The sequence below is a fragment of the Girardinichthys multiradiatus genome, chromosome 5 (assembly GCF_021462225.1).
Source record: "Girardinichthys multiradiatus isolate DD_20200921_A chromosome 5, DD_fGirMul_XY1, whole genome shotgun sequence".
In the NCBI taxonomy this organism is placed as follows: domain Eukaryota; kingdom Metazoa; phylum Chordata; class Actinopteri; order Cyprinodontiformes; family Goodeidae; genus Girardinichthys; species Girardinichthys multiradiatus.
This window is the reverse complement of record NC_061798.1, coordinates 31249285-31268139: the sequence shown is the minus strand read 5'-3', so window position 1 is coordinate 31268139 and position 18855 is coordinate 31249285. Positions and strand designations below refer to the sequence as shown.

General features: G+C 39.9%; 1 protein-coding gene across 3 annotated transcripts; it reads right to left on the bottom strand.

Moving 5' to 3' along the window:
- Nucleotides 1–8779: 8779 nt before the first annotated feature.
- Nucleotides 8780–17000, bottom strand: LOC124868355 (zinc finger protein 260-like). Of its 3 annotated transcripts, none has more exons than XM_047365539.1 (3): nucleotides 16851–17000; nucleotides 11627–11983; nucleotides 8780–9550 (listed from the first exon to the last, which is right to left on the bottom strand). In XM_047365539.1, exons 1-3 carry the CDS (start codon nucleotides 16891–16893, stop codon nucleotides 9471–9473), a joined length of 480 nt encoding a protein of 159 aa, XP_047221495.1. In that variant the 5' UTR covers nucleotides 16894–17000; the 3' UTR covers nucleotides 8780–9470. The 3 variants fall into 3 exon arrangements, with proteins under 3 accessions (XP_047221495.1, XP_047221494.1, XP_047221493.1); XM_047365538.1 differs by adding an exon at nucleotides 12992–13148 and having other exon boundaries at nucleotides 8780–11983; nucleotides 16851–16982; XM_047365537.1 differs by having other exon boundaries at nucleotides 8780–11983.
- Between the last annotated feature and the right edge of the window lie 1855 nt (nucleotides 17001–18855).

Below are 18855 nucleotides of genomic sequence, written 5' to 3'. Positions count from 1 at the left end.
AGTTCCTGTAGACGCACACGTTAAATTAGTCTCACTAGAAAATTTACCAACATTTCTGCTTTTCCGTACCGCATAATTCCTCACCCAAGGAAAAATGACCTCCACCAACTGGTTATCTGGAAAGAAAGTAGCTAGAGTATAAGCAGTATCAATAGGAACTGGTACCAAAAATGGTTGATCATTAATAGCATGTGGAATCAAACAACAAACATAGCAACTATCATTTCTTATCTTCCTCACGGTTTGATGCATCAGTTGCCACCAGACATTATCAGCATGATCATAGTAGTCAGAAAAGTGATGGATCTCTCTCCGACTCCGCTGATGAGTATTATTAGCACAATTCCTCAGTTTAGCCACACATTGTCTTTGCTGTACCTTTTCCCAAATGAACACAAGAGTTATAAAAATACTTGAAATACCAATCATTAGCATCAGAACAGACCATCGTCCACTTAACTGCATCGTGACCTTGAAGTGGAATGTCCTTTCTTCTGGTACTGAAAGCAAACAGTTTTTTCTCAAAGAAAACAAATTATAAACAACTAAAAAAAATTATAATAATAAAAAAAAATCCTGCTGCCTCTCCTGAGTGGCTTCTGCGCTTCAAGCTGCCCTGTTACCAGTCTGGTACAGGTGGGCGGTCGTTGGAAGCTCCTCTAGGTAGGAGGTTCAGAACCAGGATGCTGCTCGGGTGGTGTTCCAGTGAACACCTTGCAGTGCGTAAAATGGACCCAGGTGTCACGTTCCTGGACCTTTACGGCAGTGTGAGTCACCAGCAGAATTTGAAACGGACCTCTCCACCGCTTGTCTCTCCAGTGACGTCTCCTGGCATCTCTAATCAGCACCCACTGTCCTGGCTGAAACTGGTGCAGGGGTCTGTCAGCTACTGGGGGTAAGGCAGCTTTCACCGTCTGATGGGAGAGAGAAAGAGAACGTGACAGAACCTTACAATATTCCAACATGGAATGTTCAAAATGAGCAGTTGTTAGTGTGCTTAGGTTAGTACTCGGTCTTCCCCCTGTATTTGCAGGTCTCCCAAAAAGGATTTCAAAAGGACTCAAATTAGCTCTGGATCTATTTCTCATCCGCATATACATAAGAACCAGAGGGAGCGCTTTCGGCCAGGACAAGCCTGTTTCTTCACAGCATTTAGCCAACTTATTTTTTATTGTTCCATTTTCTCGTTCTACTGCTCCACCTGATTGTGGGTGGTAAGCACAATGTGTCTTCAACTGGAAACCTAGAAGCTTACTAATTTCTTGCAGAGCCTTGTTGACAAAATGTGTCCCGTTATCACTGGAAATCACCTCTGGGACCCCCCAACGGGGAAGAATCTCTGTCAACAAAGACTTCGCTACAGCACTGCTGTCTGCGTGTTTTGTTGGAAATGCTTCAACATATTTAGAAAACATGTCCACGACCACTAAACAATATTTCTTCCCTTCAGCAGGTGTCAATTCAATGAAATCCATCATCAAATGCTGAAATGGGAACCGTGGAGGTGGATGTGCCGCCTGTGATTGTGCAGGAACCCTCGAGGGGTTGTGAGAAGCACAGATCAAACATCTTTTACAATAATTTTCAGCTACCACTGAAAACCCATTTGTATACCAGTATTTTTTAACCATATCCAGCATTCCCCCTTTGGACACATGATCCAAACCATGCGTCCATTTAGCAAACCAGGGAAAAAAATGTTTAGGCAGGCATGGTCTACCATCAGAAACATGCCAGCCAGAACTGCTGTTAAAGATACACCCAGCTCTTCGCCATTTTTCTTTTTCCTGTGAAGTAGCAAAAGATTGCATTTCAGGAACAGTGACACCTTGCGGATCAGTCAGAGAAAGAAAAGATTCATCTGAGGAGAAAGGCCGCAAAGCTGCGGTTTTTGCTGCCGAGTCCGCGGCTGCATTACCCCTAGAAACAAAATCAGACTGTCCTGTGTGCGCAGCACACTTAACCACAGCCAAACGTGCGGGTAACATAATAGCATCCAAAAGATCAGACACTTGTCTAGCATTCAAAATAGGTTTTCCATCTGATTTCAAAAAGGAGCGATGTTTCCACAAGGCCCCGAAATCATGCACCACTCCGAAACAATATCTTGAGTCTGTGTAAATAGTCACAGTCTTTCCTTCTGCCAACTTGCAAGCTTCAGTCAAAGCAATTAATTCAGCTGTTTGAGCTGAGTAATGCGCTGGCAAAGGACCTGAGCGCAAAACAGCTGAGTCAGAGCACACTGCAAATCCTACTTGGTTCAGACCCACTGCAGAACGGGAGGAAGACCCATCTACATACAAGATAAGATCAGGGTTAGTCAAAGGGGTGTCTTGCAAGTCAGGACGAGGGGTACAAACAACATTTAAGACAGCTGCGCAGTCATGACTTTCACCATCCTCCTCAGTAGGCAGTAGTGTGGCTGGATTTAAAGTGTTACAACGTTTAATTGTAATGTTGGGCATGTCCAATAATATTGAAGAATACCTCAACCACCTTGCTGCTGATAGATGAGACGTCTTTTGTTCCAGGAGGATGATGGAAACAGAATGTGGAACAAAAACTGTCAATGGATTATATCCAACAACGTCACGTGATGCCAACACGGCTTTCTCAGCTGCAGCAACAGCTCGCAAACAACCAGGCAGCCCAGCTGCAACTGGATCAAGCTTACTGGAATAATAAGCCACAGGTCGCAATTTATCACCATGGGATTGCAACAACACAGATGACATGAAACCAGATTTTTCATCCACCATTTGAATAAACGGCTTGTCAGAGTTTGGTAAAGCCAATGCAGGCGCAGAAGACAGGGCTGTTTTTAAATCATTGAAAGCCAATTCTGCCTCATCTGTCCATTTAATCTTGTCTGCAGCTGCCAAGCTCCTCCCATATATTAAACTGGCCAAAGGCGCTTCCAGCTCAGAGTAATTCAGAATGTGAGCTCTGCAATAACCTGTCATACCCAAAAATGACATCATTTGTTTCTTGGTGACAGGTTTTGGGATTTTCAGAACAGCTTCAATGCGCTGAGGGGACAGTTTTCTGCTTTTATGTGAGAGAACATGACCAAGAAATGTCACTTCTTTCTGTACAAACTGCATTTTAGATCGTGAAACTTTGTGACCCTTCTTATGAAGATGTTGAAGCAGTTTCAAGGTGTCTTTCCTACACTGATCCTCTGATCCTGCTGATAATAATAAATCATCAACATACTGTGTAAGGACAGTTCCAGGAGACAGAGTCAAATCAGCCAAAGAGTCCTTCAGAGCTGTGTTAAAAATAGTTGGACTCTCTGTGTAGCCCTGACAAAGACGAGTAAAACAATATGGCTTCCCATCAAACTCAAAAGCAAACCAATACTGACTGTCCTTATGTACAGGGACCGAAAAAAATGCATTTGCCAGGTCTATCACTGAAAAATATTTAGCTTCTGGTGGAATTTGTGACAGAATCGTAGAAGGGTTCGGAACTGATGGTGCCCGGGCCACAACAGACTGGTTGACAGCCTGAAGGTCCATGACAAATCTCCATTCGTCAGGCTCTCCAGGGGGCCTAATTTTTTTCACAGGGAACAACGGTGTTCTCACAGGTGAATTTGGACAGGGTACAATTACCCCAGCTTTAAGGAGGGAATCAAAAACGGGACGAATTCCCTCCAAAGCTTCCTTCTTCAATAAGTATTGTTTCTGACATGGCCTGTAGTTTGATTTAGGAGTAACAACAACTGGCTCACAATCTGTAATAAGACCAACATCATATTTGTGAGCAGCCCACAATGAATCAGGCAGCTCTTCAAGATCTGCATCCGCAGAAGAAGCCGTAGCTAAAAACAGATGTGAATGTGAAATCAGTTGCACTGTACGATTACAGGAAACAACAGTGGGACAATGTCTTTTAAAAGCATTTTGAGAAGGAGACACAAACACATATGGGACATCTGTCTCCCTCCAATCCGTGGCAAGGAGACAACGTCTAACAAAAAACCCCACATCCTTCCATTCCATATTTTCAGACTTGGCCAATGATACATGCGGCACCGAACCAGAAACTTGAAAAAAATGCAGCTGTTCAGAGGTTAAAGTCACAGATAAAGCTGCTGTGTGATCATTCCAGTACATGTCAGAGAGGTACACTCTCTCATTTGTAATTTTGTACCAACTGTCCTCATAATCAAAATCAGGTCCTTCAGATACATGTGAAGTACAATGCAGATCATCTGCACTCATTATCTCACTATCAGGTGTCACAGCATTCACTGCCAATGTGACAAAATGTTGAGGTACAGGACCAACTGGAAGCTTCCACTGATATGCATATAAGGGTTGATCTGGGGCCCAATGTACTGCAGTGTAGTCATAGTCAAAGTCCTTCTGAGTGTGAACTGTCAGTCCATCAGGGTTTGAAATAATAGCAATATTTAATCTGCACATCAAATCTCTACCCATCAAATTTAAAGGACACAAAGGAGACACCAAAAAAGAATGTTTTAACTGCACTCCCTGTGGAGTGGAACACTTTAGAGGAACAGAAAAACTTTCCCTAACTGTTTCACCTGAAGCAGAGACAGAATGAACATAACGACCACTCAGTTTTGGCTGCTCTTTGATACATTTAGCTGATAAAACAGAGTGTGTCGCTCCTGAATCTACAACAAAAGAAATTTCTTCATCCATCACCATCATAGAAAACATAGGCATTCTTTTAAAAGCAGGGTTCTGTGTATGGAGATATGTGCCTGGTAAAACTACGGAGGCACCTTCTAAGTGTAATATGGCCTCTGTAAGCAACCTATGTGAATCAGTATTTTCATGCAACTGTGTGTGTGTTTGTGAAACCTCACGCTCCTTAAGAGACCCCTCCTCAATGCGAATGACACCCAGATCCAGGGTCCCGTCCTCCCCCCGTCAGTTACCGGTGTCCGGCCGCTGCAGTTTCTCTGGACATTCATTCCTCCAGTGTCCCAACTTTCCACAGTTATGGTAAGCATCGGAGCGGGACCACTGTCCCCTTCCCTGACCTCTGCCCCGGCGTCCCCGGCCTCGTCCTCGAGGAAAAGAACCACGTTGATTTGTACTGTAATACAGGGTCAAGGCAGCGTTATGCAAATCAGTCTCTCTTTTGTCCACTTTTTTCTTCTTCCTGTCGTTGATAACATCATCGCTGTGTAAAGCATGTCTTTTCAGCTCCTCAAACCGCACACCATGTCTCCAACCAACATAAAGAGTCTTAGTTTGTGCTGCGATCTCAGGGAGAAGTCCTTCCATAATATATCCGCACAGCATCTTTTCCCAGGGGCCCAAAACGGTAAAGTCAGCGGGGCGCTCCATACCTGAATGTTTATTGAACGCTTCTTCCATCCGGTAAAGAAAATCAGCGACAGTCTCATCAGGACGTTGTTTAACTTGTTGTAGCACGGCACAATCACTCCTCTGTGGAAATTTTGTGATCAAGTCAGTGCACAAATGTTCTATGGCACTATACCATGGTCCATTACGATGATTTAAATCACCATTTTCACCTCCAGTTGTCACGCCAAGGCGCACTGCAGGATCTGGCAATCTCAGACCAACTAAATCTCCAGGTTTGATTTTTGCTGCAAGGAGCCGGCGAATTTCTGTGCCGGTGGGTCTCATTTCATGGCATAAAGCTTTAAATTCCGTAGCAAACTTTCTTCCGTCTCCTACGGGATCCGGAAGTAACGCGGCACTGGCTTGGATGTCTGCTGCAGTCCACGGTCGAAACACCAACTGAGGCTCATTTGTTCCGGCTACTTCCAACATAGGACATTGATACTCTCCTTCCTCTTTTTTATCTTGTCCTCGTTGTCTTCCACTTCGTAGCCATGTAAACTCATGAAAACTAACAGGAGAGGAGAGGAAAGGTATTTTGTTGTCCTTTGATGATCCCGGTCGCTGCTCATCTGTAGGCTGGTGCATAATCACACCTTCCACTCCGCTGGGGCCGCTGTGCTGAGTGAGATCAGCCTGCACTGCAGGTGGATGTGTGGGTTGACTCACGGGCTGATACTGAAGCGGACTGGCGAGTTGTCCTGGCTGACTTGCGGGCAGATTTGCTGGTTGGCCCGCTGCTGGTTGGCCTGCAGCTGGAGGAGGACGGGAGTCTAGATCGAGGTCTGCCATCTGGAGGGCCCGCAACTCCGTCTGTAAAGATGGATATAGACAGGAGGGTGAAGCATCACTAGGTCTATATGGAGGTGGAAACGTGGGGTAATCAACGGCACAACCAGCATTGTCATACCTGTTTCCCACGTCCCCGGACAAATCTTTTCCCCCTGCCATCTGTTTCAATTCGGATTTTCTTTCCCTACGCATAGCCTCCGTAATCCATTCATTCCAACATTTTACCCATTTTTCTCTCTGATCTAAATCTTGTTTTTTAATCCTTTTTTTATTTTTTATTTTCTCCCAATCACCATCCATCAACTGTTTTATTTTATTCAACTGATTTACACTCAAACTTCCACCTTGTGGAAAACCAAACTTGTCCTCCCAAATTAAAGCACATGTAACACAATCATCTCCCCCTTTTTCTTTCATTATTTTATAAATCGCAGAGTCTGGAGAAGGAGACACCCCTGATGCCTTTGAGGTTCCGGAACCCATTTTGTTCTATTTACCTGTTCAGCGGCACGTCTGCCGACTGGCTTTTCTCCTTTATAAGGTGTAGAAAATTGCTAAAAACCACCCGCAAAACCCTGTGTTTTGCTTTATCTTATTGTTACCAATAAGAACCTCCCTGCAATTCCTTTTGCAGGGTAACCGGGCACTCAGCTGATGTCCTCCCTCTCGCAACTCTGGAACCTAATTAATTAGTTAGGAGATGATGGTTAATGTGTAAAAAACAAAAACATTATATCATACAGAGCAACTTCTCACCCAGATATATTTGTAGACAATTAGTTCGGATCCAATCGACCAGGAGCCGCAGGCGGACACCCGGACTCCACTACCGTAATATGGAGGTGGACTGAGGACAACGTCTCCAGGCTGGCCAGGCGTCCGTGTCCCCTCCTGCGGTCTCCTCTGGCACGTTAGATCCTGTTCGTGACGCCAAAATTGTTGTGGAATTTCTTATCAAAGTGGAGAGAAGTTGACTCACAAGAAGAGAAAATCCGGACTTTGTCTTAATAAGTTTTATTCAAAGGCATTCAGCGTTTGAATGACTCTGTCACCAAGCAAGTCAGTTAAACAGAGCCACGAACAACATTTACACACAGTATTTATACCAGAACATGAGGGTGTTATCTCAACTTCAAAGAGTTTTAGAAATATGGCCCCTAGACCCTCCCCGGGTCAGAGTTAACAAAGCTATTTATGAGGGCACCCATCTACCTCCCTTTGAAATATACACTTCAGGAAGGGTTAACCATAAAACTCTCCAGCATGTGAATTTAGAGTCCATCTGCTAAATAAACAGAACACTCATAAAACACAGAGGTCAGAGGTGAGAGGTAGATGGAAGGTCACCTGTGAGTGATACAACACAGAAACAAATGTGAGAGGTGAAGGGAATATCAGAGCACTTTAAAAGAATTTTCCATTACAACTGTTTGAACTGAATTGACACATGGATTATATTGTAGGAATTACTCAAAGGTATTCCTATGGTCACCTCCAATTTCAATTAGATAAATCATGAGGCAACATTATGAATGTTTCTGGATTTTACCTAACCCCCAATAACAGAGCACATTTGGGTGTCTTCCATTGGAACAAGGTGGATATAATGCAAAGGATTAGCAGCTTCTAAAACTCAAAGGCAATCTTTTGTTAATACGCTTTTAAATGCAACTCATGCAATCAAACCCTGGGCCTATTTGTGTCACATAACGCCAAGCGTTATATCTGGAATACCTGCAGGAAAATGTATATAGGAAGGAGCAAAAACCATATTCAAGAACTGGCTTAAGACTGAAACACCAGTTCAACCTGGAAAGACTCACATAATGGAGAAACAACAAGAAGACGGTTAAAGAGTTTATTAATGAAAGATTATTTCTTTGGTGCTCTGACCCCTGAGGAAGCCGTGAACGCTGAGGATGAAATGAGTTTGAATAAACATCTTATGATTATGATTAGGTACGTCTTCCCCCCCTGGGATCCGATCCTGGTGGTGGCGTAGGCCTTGGTATGGAAGGAGTTGGGAGCCTATGGTGGAGAAGGGGTGGAGGAGGGTCGAAGCTCAGCAGAAGAGCGGTGTCTTCCATGCAGATGGTCTTTAAAAGTGATGCCCTGGGAGATGATTGGCCAAGGAGGAGTGCGGAACTGCCGTTGATTGGAGCAGCCAGAGAGGATTGATTGGACGAGACGGGGTGGTGGGTCTTCCATGTTGAATTTTTGTTTAAACTCCATCATACAGATATCGGCTGTGTATTGTAGAAAATATCCTAACAATGGAAAGACTCACAAGCTTAACATGAAACAAGACAAATTTGCAAAAGAATGGGAAAAATGGATATTATATAAAACAAAAAAGGTATTTAAGTTTGATGGAAGAAAAACTCACTCCCACAGGTTTTGTTATTTTTCTTTCTGTCTCAATCCATATTCACTTTTGTCAAATTGCATGATGTAAAATGGTGAAGGTAGTGTAGTGGTTTGGGAAAAAGGAAGAGATGGGAAAACGTGTTTTAATTTTGCCTGCCCCCTACTAAAAAACAAAAATTATTGATATGTGAAATTTGATGTTTATGTTCTCACTCTAAAAGAGAAAAATACAATACCTGTAAAATAAAACAACACACAGAAGCACCTCATTAAATCAGAATATCAAGATGTTTATTAAAGTTATTCAATTTAAAGAAGCTCAAATATCATATTGAAATTGACTTTATTTATATAGCAGTAGTTAACAAATGTCACTTGAAAGCACCTTATAAGGAAAACATGTGCAGTTTATATCCAGAAATATAAAATCAATCACATAGACACAAAATTCAATGACATGACAGATAATTCAAAACTAGTTGTAACACAATGAAGCCAAATATGGAATATAATAGCAACTGGTAAGGGTTATCCTTTTAAGGAAACTCAGCCAACAGCATAAAGGCATTGACTTCACTGCAGACCTCCATACTGAGCAAGCATCTGGTGACAATGGAAAGAAAAACTGTTTCAACAGGAGCAAATTTTCAGTAGAACCCAGGTCTGGATGAACACCCATCTGCTGTTACTGACTGGCTGAGAGGAGTGAAAGCAGACACACAAAGAAATAACCTCAAATCTCTTTTCACCATTGATTGGTTTCATTGAGGTTAGAAGACATAATTTCTGCACAGCACTGATTAGATCCTAGTAGTTCAATCAGGTTTTGGTTTAGGCTTTAACTAAGCTGTTGTAGCTCCTTGATTCCTTATGTTTCAAGCTGATCCTTTCTAGATTTTCTGCTGTATTTGGCATCAGTGTCCTATTGATGATCCACTTTGGTCCAAGCTTCAGCTGACTTTATCTTGACAGTAGGATGCTCTGATATACAGAGGAGTTCAAGGTCAACTCATTGACCGGAAGGTGTGCCGATTCTGTATCTGAAACAATAAAATTGTTTACATGCAGTGGGAACAAACCTGCGCTGAACAATAGAAAATATACAGTGAATACAACATACCTGGCAAAGGAACTACCAGTTATACAACTAAAAAAATCTGTACCTTTAAAAAAAAATGTTTTAAGATTAAAATACAAAAACTGGCCACTAGAGAAAAACAGAAAACAAGTGAAGACTGTTGCCTTTAATGACAATGCACAAATATTTTACAGCAAACCATAGCTGTGCAGTTTGAGTATTCATAGCTTAGCCATTTTCCCTCCATTGTGGATACGCATGTGTGTATTTAAACTTAGTTTTAGGCTAAATCTCTGTCCACAAAAATCACAACAGAAAGGTTTCTGTCCTGTGTGGATTCTCATGTGTGTGTTTAAACTTGATTTTTGGTTAAATCTTTTTCCGCAGAGATCACAACAAAAAGGTTTCTGTCCTGTGTGGATTCTCATGTGTCTTTTTAGACTTCCTTTCTTGTTAAATCTCTGTCCACAAATATCACAACAGAAAGGTTTTTGTCCTGTGTGGATTCTTGTGTGTGTGTTTAAACTTGAGTTTTGGGTAAATCTTTGGCCACAAAGATTACAACAGAAAGGTTTCTGTCCTGTGTGGCTTATCATGTGTGCATTTAAACTTAATTTATGAGTAAATCTTTTTCCGCAAAGATCGCAACAGAAAGGTTTCTGTCCAGTGTGAATTATCATGTGTTTGTTTAAAGATCCTTTTGTGCTAAATCTTCGTCCACAAAGATCACAACAGAAAGGCTTATCTCCTGTGTGGATTGTCATATGATAGTTAAAAGAGCCTTTTTCACTAAATCTGTGTCCACAAAGATCACAACAGAAAGGCTTATCTCCTGTGTGGATTCTTGTGTGCACTTTTAAATTTTCTTTGCTGCGAAAGTTTTGTCCACAAAAATCACAACAGAAAGGCTTATCTCCTGTGTGGGTTCTTATATGTTTGTTTAAACCGCCTTTTTGCCTAAATCTATGTCCACAAAGATCACAAGAGAAAGGTTTCTGTCCTGTGTGGATTCTCATATGTGTATTTAAAGAGCCTTTATGGCTAAATCTGTGTCCACAAAGATCACAAGAGAAAGGTTTCTGTCCTGTGTGGATTCTCATGTGTGTGTTTAAATTAGATTTTTGGTTAAATCTTTTTCCACAGAGATCACAACAAAAAGGTTTATTTCCTGTGTGGATTCTCATGTGTCTTTTCAAACTTCCTTTCTTGTTAAATCTCTGTCCACAAAGATCACAACAGAAAGGTTTTTGTCCTGTGTGGATTCTCTTGTGTGTGTTTAAACTTGATTTTTGGGTAAATCCTTGTCCACAAAGATCACAACAGAAAGGTTTCTGTCCTGTGTGGCTTATCATGTGTGCCTTTAAACGTGATTTATGATTAAATTTTTTTCCACAAAGATCACAACAGAAAGGCTTATCTCCTCTGTGGATTGTCGTGTGCACGTTTAAATTTTCTTTACTGCTAAATTTTTGTCCACAAAAATCACAACAGAAAGGATTATCTCCTGTGTGGGTTCCCATATGTTTGTTTAAACCGCCTTTTTGCGTAAATCTGTGTCCACAAAGATCACAAGAGAAAGGCTTATCTCCTGTGTGGATTCTCATGTGCAAGTTTAAATTTAGTTTATGGCTAAATCTTTTTTCACATAGATCACAACAAAAAGGCTTCTCGCCTGTGTGGATTCTCTTATGCACGTTTAAAGTGTTTTTTCTATTAAATGTTTCACAACAGTCTTCAGAGGAAAACTTCACTCTTGTTTGGACTTTCCTTTGTGACTCCACATTTTTCTTCTCTATAGAACATTTATTATCTAGAGCGCTTGAAGACCCCTTTTCTGATTCGGTCCTGTGTTCCTGAAGAGAGCGATGGTGATCAAATTGTTCAGCAAACTCAGAGCAGCTAAAAGATTTGTTAACAGTGTTTCCATTTGACCCAGTAGCTCTGCTCTTTTTCCAGTCACATTTCATGTCCTTACTTTTCAGACCAGATTCTGACAAGTGTTTCACCTCAGAGAGGGGATGCTTTCTATTATCATCACCTTCATCTGTCTCGGTGTCTTCGGTCTCTGATGAAATGGAACCATCTCCATGATCTTGTATCCTGATGGATTCTTCTCCATCGTTGTCTTCTAGAAGCTCTCTGCCTTCAATTTGGTCTTGATAAAGCTGTGAGAGTAGAGGCGACTGTTTACCATCCACACTCTTTATTGGAGAAGCAGTGACTGGGAACCTGAAGGCATCAATCTCTTCCTTCCCATTGAGCTGCTCTCCCCCCAGACTGGTGCAGACTTCTTCCTGTTCCTCCTTTATGTGCTGAAGCTTTGGGTCATGCAGGTTAACACAAGGTGTGTGGTCTTCAGGAGCTTCTTCTTTAATCATCAGCTTCTGCTTAACATCTGCAGGAAACATTGGAACACATTATGGATATCAGAAAGTATTTTGATTTCAGTCATTTTTTAAGAAATATATATTTAAGTGCTGTGGTTATATTCAATTCTTGGATTTCTTAGCCTTTATTGTATATTATTGTTTCTTTTGTCTGTTCATGTATGTCAACACAAACAGTTTTTCTCAACACCACATATATTTCAGTTGTATATGTCTGTTTCCAATGTGATGCAAAAATCCTATTTTTCACTAGTTTCTGTGCAGAATAGCCAGGTTTTAAAGCAGGTAAAATACGTAATGAACACGTCAGCCTTTTCTCAGTTTAAATATTTTTTATAGAGGCACTGACATAAAATTCATACCAGATGGTGGCAGCTATCAAATAATCTTAAAAAAAATCTAATTAGTCCAAAAATAAGGTTATTGGTAAAAATTTGGAATGACACGGAGAATAGGTTTTTATGAGAAGGATGTCAAAAGTGCATAGAAAGCCATATGAAAATTTGTCAGTATTTTGAAAGCATTAACTGATGGCCTGTATAAAGGTTTCATATCATTTAAGTACTGCAGAGCGGTACAATTGGTAAAATTCAGGAGACCTTTAGACAAAGGTCTTACTGTTGCAAAGTATACTAATGGAACTAGTTACAGCTGCATTTCTAAACTTCTGAATGTTCCAGTGAGCGGTGCTAAAACCATAATCCTGAAGTTGAAAGAACATAATTCCAGAATAAAACAGTCACAGCTAGGTATCACTCCTAAGATTTCTGATAGGGGAGTCAGAAGAATAACCAAGAGATTTGTTCCAGAGTCAAGCAGCACTCACAGAAAGCTTCAGAAAAGATCTGCAAATAACAGGTTCAACTGTAATGGCCTCTATGCACAAAAGCTACGCAAGACTCCACTGCTGAAGAAAAAGCATGCTGCAGCTTGTTTACAGTATGCAGCAGAAGATATAGACAAGCAATTAAGGTATAGTGAGACCCTAGTTTGGTCAGATGTGGTCAAAGCTTAACTCTTTTAATGTTGTTGCACCCATCATGTTTGGTGGAAGAATGTTTCTGCACATCGCCCCAGACAAACCATCCCAGAAGAGAAATTTCCTGGTGAAAACAGCATGGTCTGGCCTGTCTTTCACCATATGGTACTTGCAGAATTCACAGACAGGAACATCTAAAAACAAATTCAATATCCTGATGTCAATATTTTTTGTCACTCATTTAATAAAGAGAAACTCATATTTCATACATCCATTATGCATAGAGTAAAATATTTTCAAGACTTTTTGTAATTTTGATGATTATGCCTTACAGACAATGAAAGCCCAAAATTCAGGGTCTCAGAAAGTAAGAATATTACAGTCAGTCAGTAATATTCTATCACTTCTTCCATAGTGGGTCGTGGGGAAGTTGGTGCCTATCTCAAGCAATCTATGGGTGGGAAATATAAAAAAGGTTTTTTATGAAAAACAATAGGCTTCTGAAACATATGTTCATTTCTATGCACCCAATACTTGGATTGGGCCTCAATTTACATTAACTACTGCATCAATGAAGAGTGGCATGGAAGCGGCATGGAAGTGGCATTCACTCCTCATGAGTTAATGCCACAAGTCACTGACTGAATGCAATCTGCAGGGTTTCCTTAGTTAAAAGAAACTTCTTAACCAATTTGAATAATAAACTGAATTTGACTGCAGTGCTTCATAATTAGGCCTGAGCAACTAAGCGCTGTGAAGGCCTATTGTAATCATGTTTATTATTACGATTCTTTTCCAAAAAGAAGCGCCTAAACATATTCAAAAACTCACCAAACTTCAGTGAAAATTGTCCCCGTGTGAAATGTTAGTATTTTAATGGAATTTAAAATGGGTGTGACCAAACCTCTAAGCCACGCCAAAAGTGAGATAGGCCAAACCGTAAGTCATAGAGATTTAAAATTTGGCACACTGATAGAACTCCTCATTTCAAGAAAAAAAAAAAAGTCCCTTTAGGGTATGCCCTAAAATGCACAGGAAGTTGGCCACTTTGGTTCAAAGGCGAATGTTTGGCAGTTTTTCACTTTTACTCATCTCGAATTTTAACAAAACCTCTCCTCTGGATTTTGAGTTATCAGCTTCATATTTGGTCAATATGCAGTTAAGGCACGGGGGATTAAGAGTTATCAAAATCGTGACTTTCGTGCATGTTTAGGGGGCGTGGCTGGGGCATTAACTTGGCGTTCGCACCCAAAGTGAAAAACGCAATAACTTTCCAAAGAAAAGTCAAATCACACTAGAGTTGACATGAAGGAGGACCTTTGGGTTGCCAACGATCCTATGTGGTCATATGCTGACATCATCTAAGCCTCACCCTCTCAGACCAGGAAGTCACTTTTTAACTGGGAAAGGTCGGCATCTGGATATCTACACTCAATCCGCTTCAAACTGTCAGGTGACAGTCAGGTGACAGTCCAACTTCGTTTGAAGCACAGTGACTTTCATAAAAGGGCGTGGCCGTGGTGGCCATACGCTTGCCTCTAATTTCCACATATATCATTGGATCTGCACCAAATTCAATAAGATTGATCCTTGTCTGATAAATTAGCGGAAACAGCAGAAACATTAGCAAAAAAAGTCTTCCAAAAAGTTGGAAGACTATGAGCTAAAAAACAGCCAAACATGCTAAAGTTGCCTCAAAACTAGGTGTTGTTGAAAAAGAGTATTATGACAGCAGTGTATGAGACAAACTCAGCTAAATGGCTAATGCTAGTAAAATGCTAACAGTAGCATTTTAGCTAATGATTTCTCACTACATTTAATATACTACCTGGCCAAAATAAAAGTCAACACCAACAAAAAGGACAAACACTAATATTTCGTTAGACCGCCTTTAGCTTTGATTACGGCACGCATTTGCTATGACATTGTTTCAATAAGCTTCTGCAATGTCACAAGATTTATTTCCACCCAGTGTTGCATTCATTTTTTATCAAGATCTTGGATTGATGATGGTAGAGTCTGACCGATGCGCAAAGCCTTCTCCAGCACATCCCAAAGATTCTCAGTGGGGTTAAGGTCTGGACTCTGTGGTGGCCAATCCATGTGTGAGAATGATGTCTCTCCCTGAACCACTCTTTCACAATTTGAGCCCGATGAATCCTAGCATTGTCATCTTGGAATATGTGGGAAGATAAAAATCCATTGATGGATTTTATATACATATATATATATATATATATATATATATATACACACACACACACACACCACACATACATACATACATATATATATATACAGAGCACTCTGAACGGGTGCGTTTTGATGTTGTTGTGGCCATGAGTGCAGATTTTTGTGGCTTGCCCATTATTTATCAGCATTTGAATTTCTAAAAGACGGGTCCTGAGAATAATTTCTTCCCTAACTCTCGAAACCTTAATATTCAGAAAATGATGTCTGTTTCCTTTTGAAGTACTATGATGGAATAAAATGTAGGCATTAAACTCCCTTTAAGATTTTTGGTTAAGCTGTAACACTGCAGTGTTTGTGTTTGTTTTAGTGTTTGGGTATACCATAAAAAGGTTTTATTTTATTATTATTTTATTATTTGATTTGATTTTTGTTTTTAATTCATTATATTATTTGTGGGTTATTGTGTTTCAATGTATCTGGTCATTCCTTACAGTGTTGTTGATTGCCTTAAATTTTTCATCCAGTCGTTGGATCAGTGTTTTATACACGATTATTTGATAGTTTCCATCTGGCAGATTGTTTTGCTCACACAGGAAGTGACATTTATTGTAGCTTTTAGTCCTTAAGTCATTAGTTTTCTATTTACATTATTTCATTATTAACTTTTATTTCATTCCATTTTGTCATACTTGTATTCATTGTCAGTCTGTTACTTTTTACTATTTTTTTTTTTATTAGTGTCGATAACATATGAAACAAGTTTCATTTATGATTGAAGGCGTGGAATTTTAATGAAAGCTTTAGTGCCTTGCTTAAATTCCTTGGTTTATGACCTGAAACTCTGCAGGACCTGATAAAAGTATTTAACACCCTTCTGTGTTGTTATGTTATGTTATGTTAAAGACCTGATCTATGGCAAGGGATAGGACAGATGGCTCTGTTTAATCTCAGAGAGATGGAACCTCAGCTTTCTTCAAAGCACTTATATGAGATAACATGTATGCCACACTGCGTAAGGTTCAATTTCCATTGTCAACATGTATAGGAGAGAATTACAACAGGTTTCACCTCGTCTCCCTCCGCTGTAAGTCTGGGTCTCACGAGAATCACCTTGAAAGCTGTGAAGCTGTTACAAGGACAACCTTTGCTTTGTCTTGTCAGAATGATTTGGTAGCACTCCTGAGCGTCCAATGCAGTAAAAAATCTTTCTCTGTGATATTTCCATTAATTATGCTGATTCTGAGGGACAATCATTGGTCTCTGTCTTGGTAAAAACGAATTTTTTCACAGCACATTGGGCATATAAATACATGGTTTTCGTGTTAATATTGTTTTACTCCATGAACTAAACCCCTGAGAAAGACACTCAAAAAAGAAACACCCAAACAGGCTGAGTGAGCTGACACAACATTGGAATGTTCAAAATCCAAATTTTCTTATGACAAACTCTTATTATGTATAAAATAATTTAGCTGAATTACAACAAAGTTATTTTAGAGCTTCTTTTACATGGAAACCCCCGTTTCCAACCAAACCTGCGTCGGTTTTTAAGCCCGATTTACCTCTAACAATATGGCGGCGGACGCGGATGGTTTCTACCGAGTAAAGAACCGTTAACCGTTTTACATTTGGGCTTCAAGAAGCTAAACCATTAGTCACCTTAAAATATTCCTAAACTGTAGCTGACATAAAAACATACAAACCTAATCTGTGCAGCAGATCTTTGGTGCTGAAACCAGCCTCCATGATGTTGTGACGCAGTTTATATTATTTGTCCTCTTTTGTTTTATATTTGTCCTCTTTTGTAGCTGTAATCTCTCCTGCTGCACTCTGCCTCCGTTTGTGCTGCTGCCTACACGTCTCTGTTGTCAGTAGTGATGTGGCTATGGCAGGCCGTTTTGACATTTATTAGCTTGACTGAATATGCATTTCAGATATCTTAAATATAATTCTTACCAGTACAAATAATGTAATTTTTCCCATTCATGTGTATTGGACTATTACATTCCTTTTATCTAAAATAAACATTCCAGATATCTTGAATATAATTCTTACTAGGATTAACTCTAATTTCAGATCTCCATAATCCAGTTATTACTAGTCATAATGACATTTCAGATATCAAGAATGAAGAAAACATTCTAGATATCCAGAATAACAATTCTTGCCATCAAAAATATATTTCTACTAGTTTAAATGTTATTACAGATATCAACTACTGATTATATGACTAGTTAAAATGAAATTTCAAATATATGAAATTTTAATAAGGTCTATACAAAATGCAATTATAGATACAAACATATGTTGACTAACTTGCAACAGAATAATGGGGCTCCATTTTAACATAAAATGGACAAGCTGACTAGCCACATTTCTATTATATAGCACTAAGGCATTCTACCTAGTCACAAATACAATATTCCTAGTCAGAATTGTAATACACATATCACCAATTACATTTATTCCAGTAGAAACTAACTTTTAAGTGATCTTAAATTAAAATTGTACAAGTAAGAATTAAGTTTCAGATATCTACAAATCTTTACAAATTTTAAGTGGCCGTTTTAGCATATATTTGCTTGACTGGATATGTATTTCAGATATCTTTAATAGAATTCTTCCTATCTAAAATGAACATTCCAGATATCTTGAATATAATTCTTATTAGTACAAATGACGTCACTTTCCCCATTCATGTATATTAGGCTTTTGCTTCCGAAATAATTCAGTTCAATTCAGTTTTATTTATATAGCGTCAATTCACAGCACATGTTGTCTCAAGGCACTTCACAAAGTCAGGTACATAAATTCCAATTAATCCTAACCATTGAAAAGTTCAGTCAGTTCAGTTATTTATTCAAATTGGATAAACAGTTTTTCTGTCTAAGGAAACCCAGCAGATTGCATCCAGTCAGTGACTTGCAGCATTCACTCCTCCTGGATGAGCATGTAGAGACAGTGGACAGTCACTGGTGTTGACTTTGCAGCAATCCCTCATACTGAGCCTGCATGTAGCGACAGCAGAGAGGAAAAACTCCCTTTTAACAGGAAGAAACCTCCAGCAGAACCAGGTTGTGTGAGCGGCCATCTGTCACGACCGACTGGGGGTTTGAGAGAACAGAGCAGAGACACAAAAAGAACACAGACTGATCTAGGAGTAATTTCTATGGAAAGGAAAAGTAAATGTTAATGGATGTAGCTCCTTTAATCGTTGTCATCTAGAAATAAAGAACAGATAAACTCTGAGCCAGTTTTCAAGGTTAGAGTCTGAAAGAGAGCACATAGAGTTAGTCACAGTAAAAGCTCAGTCAATCGCCATGTCTAGGAGAGAGAAAGGGTTAAACACTGAAGGACAGGACCATGTGGATCATCTGTAGAGGATGAGCATTAAGTTGTTGCCAGCAGAAGCTTGGACGATTCCCCTCTCCAGAAAGGTGTCACAGGTAGACACAGAGCCAGGCCAGGTGAAGCTTCTAGGAAGAGAAAAGAGAGAGAACAAAGTTAAAAGCTAAAATAACAGCAAATAATGCAAATAACATTCCTCCCATCCAAAATAAACATTCTGGCTGTCTAAAAAGGAATTTCAGATCTCCATAATCCAATAGAGCTTGTGAATGTGATGTCTGCAGTGTAATGCATTGTGGGTTCACTGGTGTAAGACACCATTAGAGGCAGACATCTAATTGGAGCGGTGCGGTTTTGCTT

Coding starts and splice junctions, on each gene's coding strand:
- LOC124868355 (XM_047365537.1), bottom strand. CDS start 16,893: ATGGAGGCTGGTTTCAGCACCAAAGATCTGCTGCACAGATTAG. Junction 11,984..16,850: donor AGATCTGCTGCACAGATTAG/GTTTGTATGTTT, acceptor TGTTTCCTGCAG/ATGTTAAGCAGAAGCTGATG.